The 27181-nt window shown below is 38.0% G+C and overlaps 1 protein-coding gene across 1 annotated transcript in view; it reads left to right on the forward strand.

Annotated features, from left to right (window-relative positions):
- LOC126352433 (eIF-2-alpha kinase GCN2) overlaps positions 1–27181 on the forward strand; it is a 284800-nt gene that overhangs the window by 113396 nt on the left and 144223 nt on the right. The window contains exons 8-10 of the mRNA XM_050002687.1: positions 3572–3691; positions 16712–16883; positions 26445–26682. Coding sequence (XP_049858644.1) covers positions 3572–3691; positions 16712–16883; positions 26445–26682 — 530 coding nt within the window. The remainder of the gene's footprint in view (positions 1–3571; positions 3692–16711; positions 16884–26444; positions 26683–27181) is intronic.

A 27181-nucleotide genomic window follows, 5' to 3' on the forward strand; every position in this document is an offset into this window, starting at 1 on the left:
TCCCTCACTTGGTTGAATTCATGCAACCAACCAGCTGTTCACACTTTCTTCATCAACTTTATTTGCTTCACCACAAATTTGTACAGATGAAACTGAATGTCTCTTTTGGAACGGATACAACCAACCAGCAGAACAATGGAAGTCTTCGATGCCCATATCTTTAGCAATATAATTTGCTTTTGACTAAATCACAGGGCCAGTTACAGGTATGTTAGATGCACGCATATGATTGAACCATTGTAGCATCAACATCTCCGACGTCTTCATACTTGGCGGTATGAAGTCGTTTAGATTTGTTTCCAGAACATGATGCCGCAGCATTAATAATTTTTTCTCGATTCTTAATCATCGTAGATAAAGTAGATTTAAGTATTCCAAACTGCTCTGCAGTTGCTGTTTTCTTGGTACCACAGTCCAGTTCATCTAGAATCTTAAGCTTTAACTGTACATTTAGAGCTGTCTGTATCCTCGTTGCCATTTTCGCGTGCTACGGTCCCGGTTGTAACTGTAGTTTTTATTCAGTATTCCAACTCGATATGGCTATGACTAACAGAACACCTGCCAAATCTGGCACTGAGTACATTCCTAAATGCTGCTGCACACATTATTGAATGTCTTACGATGTACAGCGTACTCTGATCGTTGAGGTGATAATCGCAGCTACCAACCTACAATACCTCACAAACGAGTCAGCAATAAGTATAATTAGCTTTGTAGCTACATTCCCTACAATTATTTCGTAAAAAAAATATGCTTTAGAATACTCTTAAGATCGGAAGTTTGTGTTACAGTGAAATTTAATTAGGCTAGGAACTGAATCAGAGTTCGTAATTCGCCTTAACCAAAATTCGTGTTAACCGATAAAACATACCATAAGAACTAATGTATTGCTGCCAGGACTGATATTTTTTTCGCATTAACCATGAGTTCGTCTTATGCGAGTTTGCACTAACGAGGTTATACTGTAGATGCAAATGCTTATGACTTGCTGGTTTGATGTAGCTTGAAACAATAAATGAAAAATCATTCACGAAGGATGCTTCATAAGTGGTTACAAAATAAGGAAACCAAACACTTAACTTAAAAATACTAATGTTACAAAATAATATTGTGTGAGAGGAATCTTTTGCACATACCATTATAACATGGTATTGAATAAAAGGTAATTGTGATGTGATTAATTTTCTAGCAGTCTTTACAGCTGAAAGTGGCATAAACAACTAGACCATGGGTGGTATCTCAAAGCTGTGGAAACAAATGGACTTGTGGGTGGGATAACATCATTCACTACTAACAAATTTGTGAAAATTTCAGGAACGTCTTTGCCATTGGGTGTCACTTTGAAGTTGTTTGAGAAACTAAAATTTTTCACAAATTGGTCTTTTGTTGATTGGAACCAGATAAGGGCATGGGAGTTCAGCTTCTAAAAAGTCAACAAACCAGGGCCATCCTAAAGTACAGCATGTCAGCAGTTATGTCCACTTATAAGAAGAGCCTTTGATAGTCAACAGAGAGCATCCCCTGAGAAACATACTCTTCATAGTAACAGAGCACTAAATATTTTCAATATTGTTTTTCTAATTGTAAGAATCCAGTAGGACTCGCTTCAAAATTTTTACTCCCACTTCTTCTTCTTCTTCTTCGCTGAAATATTTCTGCTTATACAGGTCATTCACAAAATATTTTCTAAGCTTCTCTTTTCTCCTACAGTCCGTTGTACAGCATTTTCCATTGCAGTCATAATCGGTACTCATCATTCTTCATCTGGGCTCTCTAACTTTTTCTTGGTCTTCCAGTTGGTCTTCTCCCAGGTTCTGTCCATTTTAGAGCTAATCTTGTAAGTCTTTCTTGTCCCATTCTTTTAAGGTGGCCAAGCCATTTAAGCATATTTCTCTTTGTAGTTTCTTGTAGAGGATTGATCTGAAGGCTGTTTTGTATTGTTTCATTCATTATACTGGCCTTTCTTGTCTTTCCTAGGATCAATTGTTGAAAGTGCATCTCTGTTGCATTTATTTTCCTCAGATTATTTATTCTACCTACAAAAAGGCATCCAGCGTATAGCACTTTCGAAGTATGTGATTCCTCTGAGAATAGGACTCTGTTATGAAAGACAGCTACATCTCATCGGGCAGTGAAATCCAGAGAGCAACCAAATAGCCTCTGAAATTACTATCCCTCATCTCTAGCAAGGTTGGTGAGTGTTAGGTCTCTTCAATAGACATCCCAAGCTTTAGAAAACAGTTAAATTTACATTGACAAATTATACACCAATTTTTCCCAAATACATAATGACTGGTTACATTGTACTTAAAATGAGTCCTTATATCACAAATCATTGCTTCAAATGTTAGCACTTTAAACAAATTTTGCATTTTTGGTTTTGCACACTTATCAGTAAAATATTGTTTGTGGGCATTGCTACATGATATTAGTTAAGTTACACTGTAAACTTGTAGTCAATGTGAGCATGTTTAAATGCAAGAGAAAGTAATTAAAAAAGATATGGCTATATTTATAATAGAGATAAAAATGGTAACACATTTGTCCACTATACAGTTTACACTCATATTGATTGCATTTTCAGATGGTGTCAACTAGTATGTTACCAAGATGTAGTGTGTGGAAATCTCTGTTGACCATGGTGGAATACATGTTTAATACATTCTTGGCTATTATGACAAGAAGTTCTTTCGTTGGTTGCATTGAGAAACTAGTATTCTCCAGTTAGTGGCCAGGCAGCTATAAGGTGACTTTTGTTACTGAGCCATAGGTGATAATTTACTAAGTATGATACACAAATTAAGTAATAAGCAAGAAAAGTTAAATTTCTTTAATATGGTAATGGGAAGAACAGGATGAAATTCAAACATTGATATCTCTAAAAGAACAATTTATTGTATAATGGAAGTGATGAACAGTAGACATCTGCATAAACAAGAAGATGAATGTAGCAGCACAGATTCAGACTTACTAAGCATACAGGCACAGTAACTATGGGAATGTATGTGTGCACGTTTGTGTGTGTGTGTGTGTGTGTGTTTGTGTGTGTGTGTGTGTGTGTGTGTGTGTGTGTGTGTGTATTGGGAGAGGATCTGGTGAAAATTTTGTTATAGTATTCAATGTCTTGAAAGTGCTGAGTTATTGCTAATTATCCAGGCAATATTGATATTAGCTGTCCAAGCTCTGAACAGTAATTATCTACTGTTTATTGTACTAGTGGGGTATTGCTTAAACCAGTTCATCACAACTAACAATATTTTTTGAAAGAAGATGTGTGCTTATCAGCCAAGAAGACAAAACAGTTGCAAGTCACCTGAAATACAGATTAATTCCAGCAACAGTCTGTAGTGAAACCAAAGTGTTCAACAGTAAGATTTGGTAGCTGACCAAATGCTATAATGTTGAATATTGGTCTGTTTCCTTTCTTCTTCTTCTTCTCCTCCTCCTCCTCCTCCTCCTCCTCCTTCTTCAGTCAAACTAAATAGTAGTGGATATGTATCTAAAATAATGGTGATGCATTGTATTTTTCACTGTTTGGTCAGTAAATGTTTTGTTCTTCCTTTCATTTCAGGTTTCAAGCATAGAACAGGAGCTAAATTACCTCCACAAATTGAGGCACCCCAATTTAATTCACTATCTCAACATGAAGTATTCTCAGGAGAAAGACTGCCTCATTATTTATGTGTTACAGGTAGGTTGAGAAGTGAACAATAGTTTCTGTAGGCACTTCACATAAATTAAAAGTATGGGTGTTATAGTAAAATAAACACCATGTTGTACGTATGACAGTTGCTGTGAAATGATCCAATGTATTTCCAAGCTATTGAAGAAATAGATTCCTTTGTGGAACTACTAACAATAGTTAAATGAAAAGTAGGTGAAGCATGTCATATACGAAATTACTAATGATCAAGCAGTTACACACCATTGTAACCTCTCCTCTTTTCTTACCTTCTCAGCGGATCTCAGTGCTAATTGCAGAATTAGTGATTATCTTATTGTGGCTTACTGCTGGTGTGTCAATATTTTGCTGTTTCCTCTGTGAGGAACAGACAGATTTTATGATAACTAGCTGCAAAAATCTGAAGTATTGTGTGTGTATATCTCCTGTTTTCGAAGAAATTTTCTCAGTTTATTATCCAAGTAAACATTCTCCTTTGGCAGTGTTTCAAATCCATCATCATCGTCATTGTCATCTGGCAAAGGAGATCTAAACTTTTTATAATGTTTCATATGTTACATGGTTGGTAACCCAAGGAGATTTCTTCTGTGGATTTTCCCAAAAAAGTCTGCTTTCTTGTATAATCCCTGTGCATGCTGTAAAACCTTACAGATCATATATTTCCCCATATGTAAAGTAGTTTCTTCTCACTGACTGTGCTGCAGCACATATGTCAGTTTTCATTAAACAATCTAGGGGAAAATTATGGGTACCAGATCATACACATTTCCCTTATTCCAGATTTACCACCAGTGGACTTACGTTATTCACTTCATCATGAAGGAGCCATGTTATAAGCATTTCTCCAGAGAAACAGGTTAACAAGATATTTGTTCGGTAAGGAACAAGGTCACCTCTGTGATGATTGAAGCAACAACATAATATTCCATTCTATTGAAGTTTCATCCTAAAGGTGCATTGTCCAAGGTGCACCTCTTGCCTGCAACTGCATCTGAACCTGACCACCATTTGTCGCTCAGGTATACGATGATGTACCCACCACTCAGCCACAGTCACCCCCATTTACCAAGGAGAGGCTCCAGCCTCAGCCACATTGGGCAGTCGGCAGCAGGATGGAGAGAAGCATGCCTTAATTGGATTTGACTTTGAACTACTTAGCTATTTTACTACAAATAGGAAAAGGTGAAATGTTAATGTTATTGTGGCTCCTCAACGGCAGAGGAGGAGCAGGAAGAAGAAGAAGATTAAGGATGTTTTGCACCACATTACGCTGGAGGTTGTTATAACATTTTGATTAACAAGCATTTTGTAAATGATGACAAAAAATTCAGGCTTAATTTTAGGTTTAATGTCAGTCAGTTTTGCAACTTACAGAGAGCGATATACAGAAGAAATATGTGCATCTAGTTCAAGAATCCCATCAGCGCAACTAAAAAACTTGCAGTGCCACTAATTTTCTTTGTAGGTCGACAGATTTTTATCTACAATTATTTAAAATAAGATATTTATCTTTCTTACAGTTGTAATGGTGTATCAAACTCATAACTTTTTACACATGGTGGAATGTGAAGTAATTCCAATTTTTTATTAAAAGTGAATGTTCCCAGATAGTGAGTCAGTCCCTTCCTGTTATTTGCTGTCACATTTATTGTTGGAGGTGAAGACAGTGAAAAGGTTTGGGAGAAAGCTGTTTATTAACAATCTCGCATATTATTTAGATAATAACTTATGCATAGCACTGACTCACTATGACAAAAGTTGTTGTTTATTTTTACTACCACAAACAGAGCAACAAAGAGAGAAAGAATTCAATGTAAACCATGTTTGTTGAAAGTCAAGTTGCTTTTGAGAAACTTAAACGATGTAGTAAAAATTAAATCACACTTGCATTTTCTTTTATCATCCTTTTAAGATTGGCAGTCTCAAATAATTTCAGTCTGTTCTCGCATACTCTTATTAAGCTTCTCATTTTTGAGCTGTAAATCCGTCACTAAATTCTGCACGTCGTGCCCTGATCACTCATCTTCTACCTCTTATGTGAATGTGAATTTATATCGCTGGGATTAGGACCTTCATTTACTTTCATAGGAGGTGTGCATTCATCTGAAACAGTTCAGACTTGTACAGATTAAGTGATTCAACTTCGGTATTGTTTCAGAATTAGTTGTTATGTTTGAAACAATACTGTTGTTGTTTTCTTCTGTCCGAGATACCCAACTATTGGAGACAGATCTGCAGCAAAATATTTCTTGCTACGGTTCATTAACCTTCCCTCTGCAACATACTTGTCAAAATGACCTGAGAGTGACAAAAACATATATGCATTAGTGGCAGGTGGTGGGAGAGGCTGTGGCCTTGAGTAGCCAGTCTGTCTGCAGCTGTGGACATGGTGGGATCCTTGTCAGAGGTGGGTGAACATTTATTATTCACAAATAGTGAAAAAAAAGTGAGCCAGGTCAATATGATGCCACATCCTCAGTAGAAGATGAAGAAGTCACAGGGAATAATTGGTGGCACTGCATAGCAGATCCACTAGATCAAGAAATTTCAAGTAAGGTGATAGATATTAAGGTGAAAAATTATTGTGGACAACATAAGCGTGACAGATCATGTGGATGGTAACAAGTCTTCTTTGCCCAGTCCAGCTATAGAACAGTGATGTTACATTTCTGACAACACTATGTGAAAGGCCTTTGTCACATAACTTCCATTGCAGTACTGTCGGGCTTCCCATGCAGAAATAGCTTACTGGATCTGTGGAACGTGCTTGAGGACCGTGGGACCTCATACAAAATGGAAGAGGTGGTCAGATTCCAATATTTCTCAAACTACACTGCCTGGCATTTGAATGGTGCAGCACATTTGCATCAGTGTTTGCTTATTGAGTTGTCCAGTGTGAATTCAAACCCTGCTGCAGTCACGATATGTAACATAATAAGTCTTTCCTACAGTCAGTTGTAACATTTGATGCACCATTTATGATTCACTGTATTATAATGTGAATTATGAATGAATGACACATAGAATTCCCATGTGTGGAGGGCAGATTCCTATATTATAATTAGAAAGTTCCTCTGGAGACTCACAGTTGCAGTGCAGATTGCCGCAGGTTGGTACGGTGGAATCTGCGGTCAGCTGATGCATCTTTACCAATGTTGTGAGCCTGTCAGAAATGTCCTGAGAGTGCTTTCTTTCTCAATAATATGTCTTGAGAATTGAAGTGAAATAATAGTGGGTTCTTGTGGTAGACCTGCTTCAAACAGCTTCATTTACTGTCACCCTGATGCTGTTCATAATAAATCTTACCTTATTCAATCATAACGGTCACCTCATCTTAGAGTCTTGATGCAGTAGACTCAGTTCCATTATTTCTGATTATGAGACTTCATTTCCATTTGCTCATTTCCATTTGCTGTAAAGATTGCACAGCTACTCCAACTTGCTGCAAACTAACATAACCACTCTTAACAAACTCTTCTGTAGTCTTATTCTTTTGTAAGCACATACAGTTGAGGGTATACAGATCGTTATGCTACTACTCTCATATAGCTAAGCTTGTAACTGTAGCTCTCCTTCAAACATTTAATAACAGAATAGTCAGTAGATTACAGATTATCTCTTCTTCTGTTTCTGGACATCTCTGCCTCTGTTTCTGGACATGGCCATTGTCACCAGCACCCTTTTTCTCCTTGAGTTCCAAGGCACCGCTAAGCTGGAGCTTCGAAGCATAAGTGGGCCTTCACAGCAAATGGACATGTGTAGTTGCTGCCCCGCCTTGCTGGTGTTTGGAGGATCCTCTTTCCTCATCTGCATATACACCACAAAGAGTGTGTATAGTGCAAGTCTTTTTATTTGATGCAACCTCAGTGACTTGCACATCGATGATGAGGAAATGACGGTGAGGACAACACAACATTGTCTCCCACTTGGCATAACTTTTGTTTTATGATATGTGTGATATGGGAAAGTGCATTATTGTGAAGCAGCACCACCCCAATGGTGGTTTTTGGCAGATATGCTGCCCCAACCACATTTTTCATTCTCCGTTATCCTTTGGCAACAAAGAAACAGATAACAGCATGTTGGTCCTGTTTGGACACAAGTGGTAATATCGCTATAGTTCATGTTTTGACATTTACCACGTGCACTTCAGAGGGACACAAATGTCGCACTAATCCCTTGCCTGCATGTCGGTGCTTACATACCTGCATCAGAGTCGCACTATGTTGCACATGTAACAGCACCCTCAAATGGAAACTTCTTTATCACCCCTTATAGTGAAGCATTATGTCAGTCCCCCCCCCCCTCCCATGCCATCAATCCCCCTCCCCTCTCCCTCCATTTATTTTCTTCGCCACTCTAATATTTAGATGGCTACTCTACATGAAGCCAACACTCACCACAGTAGTCCAAGTTTATATGCCAACTAGCATTCAGGTGTAGAAGAGATTGAAAGAATGTATCACAAAATAAATGTATGTATGTATGTATGTATGGATGGATGGATGGATATGCGTGTGTGTGTGTGTGTGTGTGTGTGTGTGTGTGTGTGTGTGTGTGTGTGTGTGTGTGTGTGTGCGCGCGAGTATATACCTATCCTTTCTTCCCCCTAAGGTAAGTCTTTCCGCTCCGGGGATTGGAATGACTCCTTACCCTCTCCCTTAAAACACACATCCTTTCATCTTTCCTTTTCCTTCCCTCTTTCCTGACGAAGCAGCCGCTGGTTGCGAAAGCTCAAATTCTGTGTGTGTGTTTGTGTGTTTTATTCATTGTGCCTATCTACCGGCGCTTTCCCGCTTGGTAAGTCTTGGAATCTTTGTTTTAAAATAAATAAACTTATTCAGATAGAGGAGATGAAAATTTAATTTGGTGAGTGACTGTAATTTGAGAATATGAAAAGGAAGAGAAGGAAAAATAGTGGGAGAACATTAACTGGGAAAAAGGAAAGAAAGAGGAAGCCACCTGGTAGAATTTTGCACAGAGCATAATTTGATCATTGCTAACAATTGGTTTGAGAATAATGAAAGAAGATTGTATATGTGGAAGGGACCTGTAGATGCTGCAGGTTTTCAGATTGATTATGTGAAACTAAGAGATTTCAAAAGAAGATTTTAATATGTAAGACACTTCCAATGGCAAAAGTGAACTCCAACCTTAATTTATTGGTTATAAACTGCAGACTAAACCTGAAGAAATGCCAAAAAGATGAAAACTGAGTAGAAGCAGCCAGAATGATGATGTTCAAAGCTTCAGATGGAACATTAGGAAACATTGGAGTGAAACAGAGGGAAGGACTACAGTACATGATGAGCAAGTCGCTTGGAGATGGGTATGGAAGGTAGCAGTGAATCACAAAGATGAAAATACAATGCCTATAGAAATTCTTGGATAACTCAGGAGATATTGAACTTAATTGATGAGAGGAGAAAATACAAAAATGCTACAAATGAAGTAGGCAAAAGGGTGGTATACAGACATTGGAAAAAAGATTGACAGAGAGTGCAAAATGGCTGTGCAGGAATGGCTATTAAAAAATATGCAAGGCTGTAGAAGCAAGAACTGCAGGAAAGATATACATTGCGTATAGGAAAATTAGAGACAACTTCAGAGAGAAGAGAAACAATAATATCAAGAACTGAGATGACAAGCCACTGCCAAGTCATGTATGTCCAACAGAACAGACATCAGACACATTTAGTATATCTGTAAGCATGACTGCTATGGTATCCTCAATGCAGATACACTATAGGGTCCGAACCTCTTTCAGGAATATGGGAAATGCTGCAAGCGAATGAGGTAAATGAATTGGGACACTACTTAGTAGAGCATGTGACAAGATGAGACTTTGAGCCAGTTATGAAGTATGCTCAGATAGCTGAAGCAGTTGAGACAACCACTTGGGTAAAGAGGGAAATGTGGTGTCTAGTCCCAGTCTGGCACAACTTTTCAACTTTCACCATTGAATTATTTCAGTACCCAATTTAATTTGGTGGATGACTGTACTTTGAGAATGTAAAAAGGAAGAGAAGGAAAAATAGTCGCATCAGTACTTCCCTCGAAATACCAATAGTATATATTAATCAGCAAGACGAACTTCTTATCCAGGCGTAGAACATGGTCACATGACCAACTCACAGTCGCATTCCAATTCAGATTTGTGCATTTCCTTACCTTGTACTGTGGCACGATAAAAGATCACAAAAAGAAACTTGCTGTTAACGTAAGTTAATTTTATTGACAATAAGAACAAGAAAAGTCTGATAGTACAGACAGAGAGGGTGATAGGATGTGCAAGTAATTGTTGACATGTGAAAGTTAAGTAAGTAAATAATGTGCAAATTGCGGATGTAGCAACATGATACTCAGTGGAGAAGAAGTGAGGAAAATGCTGCAACTCATAAAAAGTAAAACACGCACAATAAATATTTTGTTTATGATATTGCTACTAGTGCTATTAGGCAGCAATTTCTGTGATATTATGAATAATACAAGAAAATCCATCTCCATTGCACAGATCTGGACTTCCAGACTAGCCTAAACACTTTGAGAAAAACTGTTCCATTTATGGGAGTTGATTTGAAAAAGTAACATAGTGAAAATGTCATAATGAGCAGATGAGAGCTATTTGCCAAAAGAGCAAACTCTATTAGGTCATTATTTAAAAATGAAGCATAGGAATTAAAGTGGCCAGGGTTTATTTAGACAGCTGTTGATTCATAAGCACTACACTGTGAATTCTTGTGAATGCAAAGTTTTGTTTTATGTGCACTTCATTTTTGCAACTACACTAGAACAGCTTCAGAACGTGAAGTGGAAACTAACAAAATTAGAAGTGCTTATAGACAAGGAAAGCCAAACTTTTATTTTAGCATAAGTTAAGGGCTACCATCCATCTTCTCATTATTACATTGAGGAAAGTTTACAAGACAATTGGTCCCTTCATACTTCCTCCAAACCATCTAGACCTTAATCCTATAGATTTGGTGTGGACTCTTGCAAATAATGGCATCTGTAGTCATAATATGTCAAGTGTATCACTCTCTCACATAAAAAATACAGTTGATGCTTTTGCTGCTTATAACTAAATTTTGTGTTACTTATCCTAGTACAAGCCTTTCAACATAACGCTACCTCGGTGATGTGTGTGTCCATTCTGCTGGTTTTATAATCAAACATCTTTTCAGCTGTCAGCACAGGGTTGAATGGACCTCCTTACACACCATTCCATCAGAGAAACATTTGAAATGGTCACCAGAAATCAAACCTGGAACCTCGGCATTACTATCCGAATAAGTTAACCACTTGATCACACGGTCATTTTGCTTTTACTGTTGTGAAAATAAAAGACTAGAGGAGAGATATATTGACGAAAAAGGAATTTGCCATAAATTCTTTGTGTGAGTCCTGGAGTGTGCACCATTACTACCTCCCCTCTCTGCTTCTTGAGTGTAAATGCTATGGTGTTGCCTTGCTGACCAGGTACTCAGTTCACTTTGCTGGGTAATGTATCATCATCATCAGCATTGTCGTCATCATCATCATCATCATCATCAACAACAACAACACAACACAATTATTACCCCCCCCCCCCCCCCCACCATACCATGACCACCACCTTGATTTTATAGCAGTAGCAGCAGCAGCAGTAGTACTACTATAAAAATTATGTACAGGGTGGAGAAAAATTATGACACGAAATTTTAACCCTGGGTAGCTGATGCCAGTGGGAACCAAAATTACTAATGTTGTGTAGGTCGACAATGCACCATTTTTAAGCTATGGAAACTAGGCACCACACACTCCGATTGGCCGTGGGATTGCAGTATTGCCATTCATTGGTTGACGGGCAGTGCTATGGCTGTCTGTTCACACATACAAACATCCTTCGCCCCTTCACTGCCCCAATGTGATATGCGAACATGTCAGATAGGTCTTGCTGTTTGTCTCCACCTCACGTCAGAGGCATCCGGCAACCCATGGCCAATCGGAACTCGTGGGGGCAAGTTACCGTAGTTTAAAAATTGTGCATTTTCAAATTAACACAACAGTAGTAATTTTGATTCCTACTGGCATCAGCTATCCAGGGTTAAAATTTAGTGACATAATTTTTCTCCACCCTGTGTATATGCTGTCTGTTCTACGAAAATTATGTTGCAAATATGATACTACACACTGCTAGGGTTACTTTCGACAAAATGTCGATCATTGACCTCAGAGCACAGTTAAGTAGTATATCATCGTCATGTTTCTACATTTAATTTCTCTTCTCTTACAATTATTGGATTGCATCTAGTGTCTGTGTTCTCCCTGTGTAATAGACTGAACATGCTGTTGGGTTCAACAGTATCATGCTCACTCCAGACTGCAAGGCAACTAATTAGAGCACATCACATATCTTTCACTCTGAACCATCGATTTATCTCATTTATAAATGTGCCTAATTCCCTTCACTGTTATGATACTGGGCCATGCGATCACACATTTACTGGACCTTAATTATGTTGTAAACTTATTTTAACTTTTGAAGTTAGCTTTGCTATCTTTTCAGCTTGGGCTCATTCCTGTAGGAGATGACCATGCATGCCGATTTCATCACAATCACATGTGGTGATTGCTGTCCTGCCAATTCTGTTCACATATGTAAGACATAGACTGTGTCTGGAGAGATAGTGGACCACTGCTAGCTGAAGCTATAAGTTTATATCAGTAAGAAACTGAAACATTCTGCTTCCTGTGTCTGACGAATTCCACCTCTTTTGCCATTCCGTAAATATTACATTATTTTTTATCAATTAATTAGTTGTTCCTTACACAATATTTTTTTTTTTTTTTTTGAATTTTTTGTTCCATTTTTTTCTTCTTCCAATAGATTGCTGCATTTTTTCTTATTTGGGTGTCCAGGAATACAGATTCAAGAATATGATTTAGATGTCATCTGTGTACTTTTATCACCACAGAAGCTGGTTTGACAGGACATAACCTGTAGGACCACAAGGGCATCCTTTGGTAGTACATGTGTTAACTATTGATGCAGGACTTGACAGTGTCACATATTGGTCTCTAAATTTACCCAGTAGACAGTAGTGTAACATTTTTGAGCAGCCTACTTCCCGTCTCGTTCTAAAGGATAAAGGATACTGCAAGCTAATGAAACCGCATTATATCTATCATTATACCTATTACATCCCCATAGCCTCCACTCATCAGTTTCCAGTTCCTTTGTCCTGTCACTGCCTCCTATTTCATGCCCCCACATCAACTTCAGTATGTGCTACTCCCCACTGACTCCAATAACTGTGCATGACACTCCTAGCTTGTGCATCTTCTACTCCTCCCTCCCGCATTCTGACCTGGAAAACTGGCTGCCTCCTTCTGTACTGCTAGCCACCCAACTGCAGCCCCTCTCCCTGCTTCCCATCCCTTTCTCCCTCTATCCACTCCACACAACACAACCTCCACTTGTTAATTGGGTTGCCCGTACATTTCCTCTTTCTGAATCAGTATTGGGTGTTAATTAATCATTAGAGAATCCTGTGGCACTTTAATCTGTTGATTACTCCTGCCACTCCTTTCTCTCTCCTGCATTCTGAGCTGGCAAACTGGCTGCCTCCCTCTGAGCTACTATGCATTCAACCCCAACCTCTCTCTCTATCTCCCACCTATCTCCCCCTCTATCCGCCCACACGACACAACCTCCACCCCAACCTAGTCCACTTGCTGAAATTCAACAAAATACCCAAAATATATACATTCTATGAGAACTTTCCTACAAAATTAATCTATTGATTAGTATTTTTTTCAAAACTGTACCCATAACATTTATTAGGCAGATAGATCAGCATGATTCTGGTAGTATGGGATCTTTCCCCCCCCTTCTTTTTTTTTTTATAAATGCCTGCTTTCTGCTGCTTCCCATCATATTGGGAAACATCATGCATTCATTGATTAATCAGCTCATGTGTGAAACTACATGGGGACTTGCTGAGTGTACCACTTCTTGTGGCATGCGTTCTGGGGATTGAGCTCTGTTCTTTTTCATTTGCATGTGATTTCAGCCATCTCTCCATCTCTGTGCATGATTAAGGGCAGCTGTAATTTACTAAGTATCCTTCAGCTTGTCTCTTAGTGTTCTGTGAAAATCAGTGCCATCTTTTTTGTTGTCATTTGGAAGAAAAACTTGAAAGAGAATGCCAGTAGCAGCATCCTGACATTTGTCATCTTTCAGCCTTCTGTCTGGATTCTGAGTAGAATAGGAAGGGGTCTTATTTTCTCAGTAATAATTTTGTAGTGTATACCCCAGTGATCTACTATCTGACAGACCTTATCACAGATTTGTTGTAAGGACTGGAGAAACACATTCATTGTACAAACTCACTGTTTGTTTTTATGAAGTTTCTTAAGATTTTTTTGTAAACCCCATTGCCACTTTTGTAAAGGCCTTGTCACTACTTCTGTGGAAACAAAGTTTCCATTGTTGTTACGTTAGGCTGAGTCTGTGAGTTTGTGAAACGGTTTCTGGTGCAGTACACCACTAAGACAATTTCTCTGTGCCTCTATTACACAGCTATGCCCCAGTGTCAGGTAACAGGGTAGGAGATCGAAGGTTCTACAACCCTCCAACAAATTAGCTTCAAAGTCACACAATGAGTTAAAAGGTTTACTTATCTTTGTGACATGTTGAATAATGAATACTGCATGAAACGTAACACAAAAAAGGCCCTCAATGGCTAATTGAAAATAATCATAGGTAGACTTCACAGCACATAGCAAATGCAATTTACAACAACTGACTGTGTGCTTCTAAGAGTTTAGTAAACGATGTCCCCTGTCTAAGTCTGCCCTGGATGATGAACTCTAACCAAAACGATGTTCCCTGTCTAAGTCTGCCCTGGACAATGATCTCTAACCAAGTGGGTGAAAGCTGCTCTTCTATCTTCCAAGTAGGCTTCTGCCCATTGTTGTCCAGTCATTGGCGGATTGTACTCTGCTGGAAATTGGCTGAGGCGCGGTCGATATCATCATCCTCTGTGCCGTCCATGGTGCTGGTGGAACTCAAGCCATATTTATGTTCTTATGACAGCTTATGTAATTCTTGTTGCACTGTCACATAGAGCAGTGCATTCAACTGTGCTATTTGTACCAACTGTGTGATAGGTGTGGAAGTGACAGTGGGGCTTTGGTCTCATTACTCACACTTTTTGTAAAGTTGTTCTAAATCAATTCTACTTCTCTTCTTTTGCACACTTTTTAAATTAATCCTGTAAGCTTATCTGTGCAAGTTGAAAGGTATACCCCCTTTTAGCTCAATTCTGGAACTAGATATGTAATTTTGCTAAATTGATTAAATAGGACTGGAAAGTGACGTCTCAAGCTTTGAATAGGCTGAAGTTCTGTCTGTGTGCAAAGTTTTGTCCCACATGTGTCTGTAGGCCAACAATGAGAATCAACTGCTTTGTTGGCCAAGAGTGCTTAGTGTGTACAGGCAGCAAATTGGAACCAATGAAGTGGTTGACCTTCGTTGCATTTCTCATTGATGGCAGTAACATCAAATCATTGGTGGTGGGTTGGGACCCCTCTCCTAGTATGGACATTGCGTCAAATGTTCACTAGTTCAGTAGCAATTTGCTGTGTCTGTTGAACAGGTATCTATTTATTGTGTTTAAAAATACTGGAGTATGGAGTGGAATACAGATGCAACGTAAAAGCTGACAGTTTTATCACTAACAGGAATGTTTATGGGACTCTACAAACTGTGATTGTATAAACAAATTGAAAGGGTGAGATGCATGGAGGGAAATAAATGAGTTGTTAGAAAGTAATGTGCTCGATTTGAAAAAGAGAACTGAGACCATTATTGACATTCTTTGCCATGAGTGCCAAATGCAGATTAATAAAACTGGGTGTGTTGCTGGTACCCAGTAGTTAAATATTTCAGAGTGACCATTAATCTTTCAGTTGCAGGTACAGCTCTCCTAATAAAAGTGATGTCTTTGGCTATTTTAGTGCCTTTGCAATTTAATAACAATTCAAAATCTGTAGGGTCTTTTTTTTTCTGGAAAAAATGTGGTGGTGGTGGTGGTGGTGGTGGTGGTGGTGGTGAGCTTCTTGTAGTAAAATAAATGTTACACATGCAGTGATTCTAAATCATCTTCTTCCCTCATATTGCCCAGTGAAATTGTAAATCCTGTGGACGCGTTAGTTCAGCCCTCCTCTGGTAAGTTCTCAATGTTACTGCCTTGCTTATGTGAGGTGGACATCTTGTCTATACCAGAAGTCAGAAGTATTAACTCTTGAGGAGGAGGATGATGATGTATACTGTCAAAGGTTAGAGAATCTTATCTCAGCTGACATGGATTTCAAACTGGGAACATGTTATCCAAAGACAGATGTAGCATGATATTCTGTGTTTTCTTGTCACTTCAAGTTGACTTCAACATAATGATTTCAGTGACATCTACTTATTGGGTTTCTGTCATTCAAGAGCCCCAGTTATAACTAGGATAGTAGAAGCAAGAATTTAGTGCTGAATGATTCAGAAAAATGTCAAATTGTTTGTCAGGAAAGTCTTTGGCATCTCATGAATATTTACTCTTTATCATATTCAAGGATTAAAAATGAGGTAGGTTGTCCAAATATGGTCTGATTACTGGTCAATGAAGGAGACACAGCAACAGTTATGACAAAATCCTCGATAATGTGTTGTACATGTAGTCACCTAAAGTTGTTTGTGTTGCAAATGGTAGTAAATACTTTTGAAATAAATGAACAAATGGTGTACTACTTTGGTTATAGCTCAGTACGTCACAGTAGCAGCCCTTTCAAGATATGTGCTTGACACAGATATTTGCTTTTAATTTGTTATTATTTAAATCCTCATCTGACAATTTACTGCACTTTTTGATGTACAATACAAAATAATTTTTCTTATATTTAATTCATAAATATCGAGAGCAACATTCATGCTCAGTGGTAAGATTAAATGTAATCAGTTTTCCCTGTTACTAAATTAAATGTTACTTTTGTTCACAGGAGTTTGTGTATGGGTGGAACTTATCATTATACCTAACTGAGAATCTTCCAGTTGAAGGTGACTTGTTGAGGCATTTGTCGAAAGGTGTACTTGAAGCTCTTGCCTTTTTGCATCAGAACAATGTTGTTCACAAAGACCTCAGAGACACAAGTGTATTCATTGACAGGACAGGTATGAGAAGAATATGTTAAATTATTTTGTTTTATATTTTTTGTCGGATTTCTTGCTGGCAGTATTGTGATACAGATGAGAAAGAATTGCTGAAACCATTAATAAGCTAAGAACTGAATGTGTGTGGATAAAAATATATTGAGGGCATATGTGGACTTTCCTATGGGAACCATAGATACAGAAATTATTTTCATTCTGTTTACAAAAATAGATCCTTTATGGTGTCTACCATTGGATGAGCTGTGGCCCGAGTGACGTGCCCCCCCCCCCCCCTTTTTTTTCTTTAATGTTCCACTGTCTCTCCTCTCCTGCTGCAGAAGGATCTGTTAACCCAAAAATAAGCCCTGATATAAACATTCTTGCCAGTATACGTATACTCTTACTTTTGTCATGAACTCCAGTAACTATTGATGCTGACGATCTTTGACAGGTTTCTATCTCTTTTTTTTTTTACAAACTTTATCATTAAGATTCTGGTCTAGAAGTTCAGCACTATCTACATAAACTTCTCAAAGCACTTGGTTTGCACCGAAAATCATCACAGGGACATCCTCTTGTGGCAGGGGTAACATACAGGAAGCGAAAGGCTATTTACAATTTGTGCAGAAACCAGATGGCAGTTATAAGAGTCGAGGGGCATGAAAGGGAAGCAGTGGTTGGGAAGGGAATGAGTCAGGGTTGAAGCCTATCCCTGATGTTATTCAATCTGTATATCGAGCAGGCAGTAAAGGAAACAAAAGGAAAATTTGGAGTAGGAATTAAAGTCCAGGGAGAAGAAATAAAAATTTTAAGGTTTTGCTGATGACATTGTAATTCTGTCATAGACAGCAAAGGACTTGGAAGAGCAGTTGAATGGAATGGACAGTGTCTTGAAAGGAGGATATTAGATGAAAAGTCAACAAAAGCTAAACAAGGATAATGGAATGTAGTCGAATTAAGTCTGCTAATGCTGAGGAATTAGATTAGGAAATGAGACACTTAAAGTAGTAGATGAGTTTTGCTATTTGTGAAGCAAAATATTTAAGTGTTGGGAAGTCCTTTCTGAAAGTATTTGTATGGAGTGTAGCCATGTATGGAAGTGAAACATGGACAATAAACAGTTTAGACAAGAAGAGAGTAGAAGCTTTTGAGATTTGGTGCCACAGAAGAATGTTGAAGATTAGATGGGTAGGTCCGTAACTAATGAGGAGGTACTGAGGACAATTGGAGGAAAAATAAATTTGTGGCACAACTTGACTAGAAGAAGGGACCGGTTGGTAGGACATGTTCTGAGGCATAAAGGGACCTCCAATTTAGTATTGGAGGGCAGCATGGAGGGTAAGAATCGTAGAGGGAGACCAAGAGATGAATACACTAAGCAGATTCAGAAGGATGTATGTTGCAGTAGTTACTTGGAGACGAAGATGTTTGCAGAAGATAGAGTAGCATGGAGAGCTGCACCAAACCATTCTTTGTATTGAAGACCACAACAACTACAACAACAAGGAAAAACAAAAGGAAATTTACATTAATTTGCAGACTTTTATTATCTACATCTTTCGTTTAATGACCCTTTCATCTGTGGTATCATGCCCAGTGTTTCTACTTCTCTGCTTTTCTGCTAGAAGTTACCCTACTATCCCACCCCCTCCCTGCCCCAGCCTCCTCCTTAGCCCCACCAAGTCGCCACTAGCATCACGCACTGGTGCTGCTGCTCACAGTGTGGTTTCAGTTGTCTGAGACTGCAGTGGTGTGTGTCAGATACATTTGTGTGTGTGTGTGTGTGTGTGTGTGTGTGTGTGTGTGTGTGTGTGTGTGTCGACGAAGGCCGTACTGGCCAAAAGCTTTATTCGTGACACTGTGTTTGTTGTGCCTATCTGAAATTCAGCAGCTCCATTTTATGGTGATAGCAACTTTCCTTTCCTAATATTGTTACATTCCATCCTGGATTTTCCATTGTATCACTATTTCTAATCATCATCATCATCATCATCATCATTCTCATAGCAGGGCTGTGAAATATATATCTTCATTGTCACAAATATTTGGCTGTTTCTTCGAAGTATGCTGCAATTTCTGAGATTGTGGTTATGGGATCCAAGAACCCAGCTGTTTCTATCTGAATATGTATCGGATTTTGCTTATATACTGATGTGAGAATGTTACAATGTCTCTTGCTTCAGAACATACTGTTTGCTTCCCCCTCTGTCATTGGGTGCGTAGAACCTGCAGCTGACACCCCACTTTTGTTCCCATCATACATCACATTGACTGCCGACTACATTGCAGCACAAAACACATAAGTACGCCGCTAGCCTCCATCTAGGCTTTTACAGTCTCCTGCAGAAATGAATATTCTTGTTGAGTATTTGTTCAATTTCAAAGTCAGTTCAATTCTGACTGTAAAAAATTCTGGTGGACTGCAGTTTAAATGTGGTAGATGTTCCTAAAAAGCCAAAGTACGCAGTATAGATGCCCATGCAGCAAGAGAAAACAAAACATGTAGCAACTCTCTATAACAGACGACACAATGTGATGTATAAACATAACCTCGTGCTATGCACCTGGAACATGTGATAGCTGGTCCAAAACATTGTTTCCTATGATCTGTACGGACACTGCTACAGATAGATGTTTCGGTGTTTCGAAAGATGTTTCCAAATGGTGTCCACATCAAGTAGACAGCACCATGTTTCAAAAATATATTTCATACTTAGCGTGTACAAAGCTTGAAGTTTACTTGACCCAGTTAAACTTCTTTTGGCTGTAGTTGGAAAACACACTCACCCACGCATTATATTCCGACGCCTTTCACTGTACTTAAGTTTTTGGCTTAATTCACCATATTCCTCAGTTATTGCTTTTTTCTGGGTCAATACAAAGGAAAGATGTCTCAAAAACACATGTATTGACATGTAATTTGTGGTTGTAGTGTGTAGGAAAATAGCTTGATTACTTTGTACCCAGATACCAATTTCAATTTTTTGACGAGGTTTTACTTGCTGTTACACATCTGTGATTTTTTAATGTTTGAGAGAGCAATTTCAATGTTTATATTTGTGATTCACATAAAATATCTTCATAGAAAAAAGGCTTTACAACTGTTATTGTTCTGTACTCACTTGTCTTTAGTTATTTTTCAATTTAATAAAACCAACTAATAATACCATTTGTAGGTGTTACTTAAAGGTGAGCAACTGAAAATTTATCATTTAAGAACTGATGAAATTCATCACAAAAAATTGTTGTAAAAACATGGTATTATACATTTAATTTCCTTCACTTATACAGATTTTCTACAATTGGTGAGGATTACAATTTTAATCATATATGTCAATTAAATCAAACAATGGAAAATCCATGATGGAATGTAACAATACTATGAGAAGGAAAGTTACTATTCACCCTATAGCAGAGATGCTGAGTCACAGATAGGCACAAAGCCATTAAGGTCTTTGTCAGCAAAACACACACACACACACGCGCGCGACTGCAGTTGACAAAATCCTTAATGTCCGATAGCTTTAATTGTGAGAGTCTTTTCGTTGTGCATATCTGCGACTCACCATCTCCAATATATGCCAATTACATATCTTTTTGCTCGTATTTTGCGGGTTTTAACGTTTTCTTTGATTCTACATTTTTCTCTGTTCTATGGTATTTAAGTCTGGACCCCATGAAAACAGAAAACATGGGTTTCAGTGTGAAAGAAAATATTCACAATTCAGTCCAATGCTCAAACTTGCACTCATCCCGCTATGTACTGATGTTTGTTGGTGTCGTCCCCATGACATATGCTGCCACTGTAACTTGTTCTCATGTACAGCCACCATCAGTTTTATATGATTTATTTCATTTGTTAGACATTTCATTCTGGATAAGTTTTCTTTCTTGTTTCATCTGGCTGCCAGCATCATGTTCTAAGGCCGATTAAAAGCTGGTAACATTTTTACCAAGTATTCTAGTATGTGAATAGCTATTAAATTTCTGATTTGCAATCCTCTTAGTATATTATTACTGTTTCACATAATCAAATAAAATATTGATCTGGATTCAGAATCAAGTAATGTTTTTTGGAGGATGACATTTCGATGTTTGAATGCTACATTTTCTTAAAAAGCAGCATAATGTTTGTACATGATATCCAAACGTGTATGATAACTTTTGCAATAAACCTGTTCAAATACAAGAGTTTGCATAGAATTTGGTGCTGTTGTCTCCTCCTCTGTTTCACAAAATTGTCAAATTTTAAGCAGAGCAATAGATTTTTGTGGTACCTAGATCACAGGTTTCTCGCATATTCTTTGAACTAGCACCATGTGATTCAAATGTTGTATGATTGATTGAGCAGTGTTGATATTGTGTTGAGCACTTCCAGGTATTGAGAAGTCTTGAGCCTGTTCAAAGGCAAGTATCATTTGCCTAGCCCTGCCCTTCTGAATTGTTCAGAATAAATGTGTACATGACTTCAATAGCCAAAGCTTCATCTGTAAATCCATGACAACCCCAACAACTCTGTTAAACAACGTAAAAATGTTAACCTCGGCAGCAATAATTCAATCAACAACTATAAGACACCCCTGTATTTTTTGAATGACGAATTGGGGAAAAAAACCTTAAATCTTGTAATCGGTTAAATATGGTACTTGTGCCATTCTGCTTCCAATTCCACAACCCATGAACTATTTACCATGCAACCATCTTGCATGTTACAGTGTATGTAGTTGCAGCATTTTTATCTCATCAAATGAATGACCAGGTGTGGAAGCCGTCATCTGCCAGCTATGCAGCCAATACTATGCAGAATTCTTTGTGCATACAATAACTAAGCAGTTGTCTACCCTTATAAATGGCCCCTACCAACATTTTTTCGTCGGCGTCACCACCGCCACCTTCTTCTTCTTCTTCTTCTACTACTACTACTACTACTACTACTACTACTACCACCACCACCACCACCCCACCACCACCACCACCACCAATACTGCTACCACAGTTTCTAGCCCAGTTCCAGGCTTGATCTGTTGGAACATACACCTTTCCATCTTTTCCTGTCCTATCTCCAATTCCTTCACTCCAACGATGCATCTTTCTAGGTATTCCAATAGTTCTCTTGCCTCCTCTTGTTATTTCATACGCCTGGCTTGGTACCATGTAATCTTCCAGTTTTTTAACATGCCCATATCACTTTAGTCTTATCTTTTATATGATATGTTGCTTGGGCTTCTCTTTCACTAATTCATTCAACATCTCATTCCTTACTCTATCCATTCTAGTAAGTCTATCCTGTTTCCTTGAAATTTCATCTCATAAGTCTGTGTCCTATTCACCTGTCTTTTCTTCATTATCCATGTTATGGATGATACATTCTTGCTCTGTAGCAGACTTCTTGTAGTCTGCGGAAATGAGAGGCTTACCTTCCCATTTCACTGACATCCTTAATCATTCCTCACACTGTCTTCTTTTTGCTTCTCAGGTACTTGAAACTTTCCACTTTCCACTTTACCAAATATGTGATTGACTTAAAACTCTACAACCTGGATGCTGAATGTACTTTGTCCCATAACTCCACTAATTCCAAAATGAACTGAGCACGTTTGGAGCATCTCTGCAGCACATCCTACATTAAATTTTATTGCCGCCTACATTGCTTACATTTATAAAATTGTGATGGATTTCAGTTTCATCAAATCATCTTCAGATCAGAGTACGTCAATGAGAAGAGCAACCTATCAGTGTCTGTACATAGAGTTATATGGTACATATTGTAGATTTGTGTATAGTAAATTTGTTTCAAAACTGATGAATTAGTCCTGTAGCCAACCTACCCGGTTCCAAAGAGTATTTGATGAAACCAAAACCAGTCACCAAATTAACAAATGTAAGCAATCTAGGTGGAGAATAAAATTTGTTCTAGAGTGTGGACAAAATAACATGCCACGCACCTGCACAGATGACACAGTGGGGAGGGGACAATGATAATGATGGAGATTCTGCTGTGAGCTTCCACCACACAGTAGTGGAGGTACAGTTCAATGGTTGATGCCTGTTCACAAGTGGAACTTCAGAGCTACAACTAGTGAGTCAGCAAATGATTGTATTAACAGGTTGCATCAGTACTCAATAATTCAACAAGTGAATAGTGTCTGATTACAGTGCCATATAAGAAAATTAATGCATGAATGACTTAAGATGGCTGTTTCCAATGGATAAAGTGCCTAGTCCAGCAAGTGACAGCAAACTGAGGCAGTTGGCTTTCTGAACAAAGCAGTAGACTTCCCCAGTGCCCAGTGCTGAAAATGAGAATACATTTCTGTGCATGGACCAATCTATTTTGTGTGAGCTCTACGACCATTGATTGCAGATTATCTCCAAAAGACAGTAAGTCAGCTTTTGCTAACATCCTCTATTACTATGTGTCTGCAGGCTAGTTCTTCACTACTACACTTTCTGGAACAATCCCCTCTCATTCATTTAATTCTTTCTAACTCTCTTGCACTTACTACCATTCCTCTATTATCATTTTCCTCTTCTATTCCTTAGTTTGCATGGGTTGGCAGTGATGTAAACGTGGTTGGTGGACCTGATCTCTTATGCAATTGTAGTTCAATACACCATCCACCTAAAACTGTCACCTTGAAGTGTGCGCATAATGTTCTTTCAGATACCTGAATCTTTTCTTTGCCGCCACACAGTCGTCTGCCAAATTGCTACTTACAAATAACCATTTATTATAATGAATAAAGTCTATTCTTTTACTATTTAGTTTCCAGTTAGCTGTGTTATTTGTTTTTATTTTTTTATACTAAACAGTATATTAGTTATCTTTACTCTTGATAGTAAAAGATTTGACAAATGACATTCCCAGTGGCAGCAACAAGATTAGAAGTAAGCAGCAGTTCACAGAGATGTTCATGTGTCTGTGCGCACTCAAAACACACTTGCAGATGATGATTATCTTCCATCTTTGATATGTTTCCTTCCACCTAGGAATTTTCATTATTGAATGTTCCAATGTTTACATTACTCTTCAGGAAGTTTATTGCATATGTTTGCTTGATGCCGTACTTTGATTTTTGTGCTCCCTGTGTTATCATGCATTAATCATCTCTTGCTCACAGAGCCCACATGTTTAGTTGCATAACATGAGCAGCCTTTCAGGCAAAGAAATGCACATCAATGTTATAATGTTTAGCATACAACGTCATTATTTCATTATTTCTTAGTGTAACATAATTAGAAACACATTTACTCTATACTGAATTTTTTTATAGGTGACAGTACTTTCTGTGCCAGCACAGCTTCACTTTTGAACTGTTCTGGTTACTGATCCCCTCTTTGTCTATATGGTATTTCACACTACAAAATGCTTTTCAAATTCTAAAAGTGAAAGAAAGGAAATAGGAATAACTTCTTAGTGACCACTGCAATATCTGCTGCCTAAACTAGAAACAAAACAAGAAAGTATACACTGTTTGCTTTACCAGGGCTTCTGTAACATAATGGCTATTATATACAGATACCTGGTTTTAGAATGCCAAGTAATTTTCCTGTCTTGTAATGACGTAGCTCGGACAAAGGTGTGAAAGTAAGGTGTCACAAGAAGTGAATCCGTCTCATCCTGTGGTGTGAGTGATCTGCTCTTCTTTTTTAGTCTTCCCAGTCTTTCCCTCTCTCCTCGCTGCAGTAGGAACTATTAGTCCAAAAGTTAGATACTGCATGTACTCTAAAGTGTATCTGCTGTACTGACACTTCCCTTGAAGTTAAGTATTGCCCACCAGTTCTGTCTCATAAATTTTATAGTTTTCTCAAGAAAATTTTCCTTTTGATAAAATTATCAACAGAATAATTTTTACTGAGTAAAAATGTGAAGAATGTATCACAGTGCTAAGACACAGGACTCATATTCAGAAGATTGAAATCATTGTGGGACTGTCCTGGTTCTCCTTGGTTCACTTTAATCACATCAGGCTTATACTAGGGGGGCTTCATTCAATTATATCATTGTTTCATTCCAGATTTCCATCTCCATCCCTCCCACCTGAGCTAATGTTTCATCTCTAAATTACCTTGATGCTAATGGTATACTAAACTCTTAACCAGTTCCTTTCATAGACTTAAAATAATAGTAGTACCTGACATCATGTGAATGAAAATAACAGCAGCAAAATTTGATAGTAAATTAGTCCCCAGTAAGCTAAGATCATTAATATGACAAGTGTTATCTGCATAAAATTAACATTTTAAGAGTTTAACTTTGATCTTGATTCCTCTCTCTTGATAATCTTAATATTTTCCAAAAATAACTTCAAAAGTAAAATTTGAAGAGTAATTTGCCTCCTCCTCTGACAGCTTTCAGTATTTTGATCTTGTTTGTAACATAACATTCATACAGGCTAGATCGTTCTAATACAACTCACTGCTTTTCATTGCTGCCTTTACTGTGAAGGCATCACCATTGAAGCAGGCCAACAATGATGCAATATTTAACTTTATCAAAAACCTCTTTGTAATCAGTAAAGCATGTAGTTTCCGAAGCCTTGGTTCATATAAGAAGCAGTCAGATGAAAATGAGACACACAGAAATATGTAAGTAAATTTTTTATTATTTCAAAAGTAATACCCATAACTGTTAATGCATTTAGTCTACTGTGAGACAGCATTTAGTCCACTGTGAGACAAGACTATCAATGCTGTCATGGAAAAATGTTTTGTGGTTGCCTACAGTACCATGACTGTACCCAGGCGAGCATCTCTTCGTCTGAAGCAAATCTATAGCTTTGAATAAATTTATTCGGGGCTCCAAAAATATGGATGTAAGTTGGGGAGAGGTTGGGTCTGTATGGAGGATGTGTAAGGGCTCAGCACTACTTCTCCAGTGCAGTTGAAACAACAGACATGCCAGCTTTTGGAAAGTCATGATGACCTTTTTGTATGATTGCAAGGGCCCTCTGTTCATCAATTTTCTCTAACATGGCACCGCAACTAACATGCAAGGTATGTGAACATTTTGAAAAAAAAGTGTGCAGGCAATTCCAAATGCATGTGGATGGGACCATCCTGTTGCAGAATAATGTCCATCCAATAGTTGTCAAGGTTTTTTGATTACACTGCAGACGTTTCACTGGGATGCCTACATACAGTCCCGATCTCTCCCCATGTGGTTTCAAAAATTTTGAAACCCTGAAGAAAGACTTTCATGGCTGTATATTTGCTTTGGATGATGAGGTGCATGGTTGGGTACAGTCATGGTTCTGTAGGCAACCGTAAACATTTTTCCATGGCAGCATTGGCGTTGCGTCTCGTAGTAGTATAAATGTATTAAGAGTTACGGTGATTACTTTTGAAATAATAAACGGTTCACTTAATTTTCATATGACTGTTTCTTATAATAAGAGTAAAGCAGGTTAACTGGTTGGTGCCAGGACTCTAATGTTAGTAATTTACATGTGCAAGCTTCTTGTACAATGTATTTATAATAGTTGTTGTTGCTGGTGCAACTGTGTCCTTTGTAATTCTTTTACTTTGCAGCAGAGTGTGCACTGTTTTTAAACTTGTTATTGTTGTTCCATTTCTCTTCAGGTTTGGTGCGTGTTGGTGACTATAGTCTGGATAAACGATTATCAGAAATCTATCAATCTTCAGTAACTGAAAGAACTGAAAATACCTTTCCCCCATCATTGGGACGTGGTGGCAAAAAATCGGATATCTATCGATTTGGAATTCTTATTTTGTCACTACTTCGTGGGTGTATAGTGACAGATATGCTGCCAGAAATACCTACGTGTACTCCATCAGATTTAAGAGACTTTCTAGAGAAGTAAGTGTATATGATTAACAAAAGAAAGTTGGGTTTAGTATAGGCAACACACAAAATGATGTAGACAATTGATACAACATTTAGGATGCTTTCCATGCATGTAAAGTGTTGCATCGTAATGCTTAGAAACAATCTACTCACAAAAATAGTTTATGTGGATTACTGTTGTTTGTTTGATTATTTTAATGTAGATGACAGTAATACTCATCACACAGTATAGCTAATTTTGTATGATTTGCTTAGAATACAACAGCTACTTGAAAAAATGCTGCCTGATAGAGAGTAAACATGGTACATGGTTAGGAGAAGATGAAAAATAACCTATTGCTTAATAATATTAATTCATAAGCTCCTTGTAAAAAACCTTTAAGCTTTTTTCCTTGACTAAAAAGTCAGATATTGTGTAACCTCTGCATTTAATGCTTAGTAAAGTCAAACATTCACACAAAAAATATGCTAATTTTATATCTAAGAGTGGAAAGTCCAGGATGGAATAACA

Source organism: Schistocerca gregaria, chromosome 1, assembly GCF_023897955.1.
Source record: "Schistocerca gregaria isolate iqSchGreg1 chromosome 1, iqSchGreg1.2, whole genome shotgun sequence".
Classification (NCBI taxonomy): domain Eukaryota; kingdom Metazoa; phylum Arthropoda; class Insecta; order Orthoptera; family Acrididae; genus Schistocerca; species Schistocerca gregaria.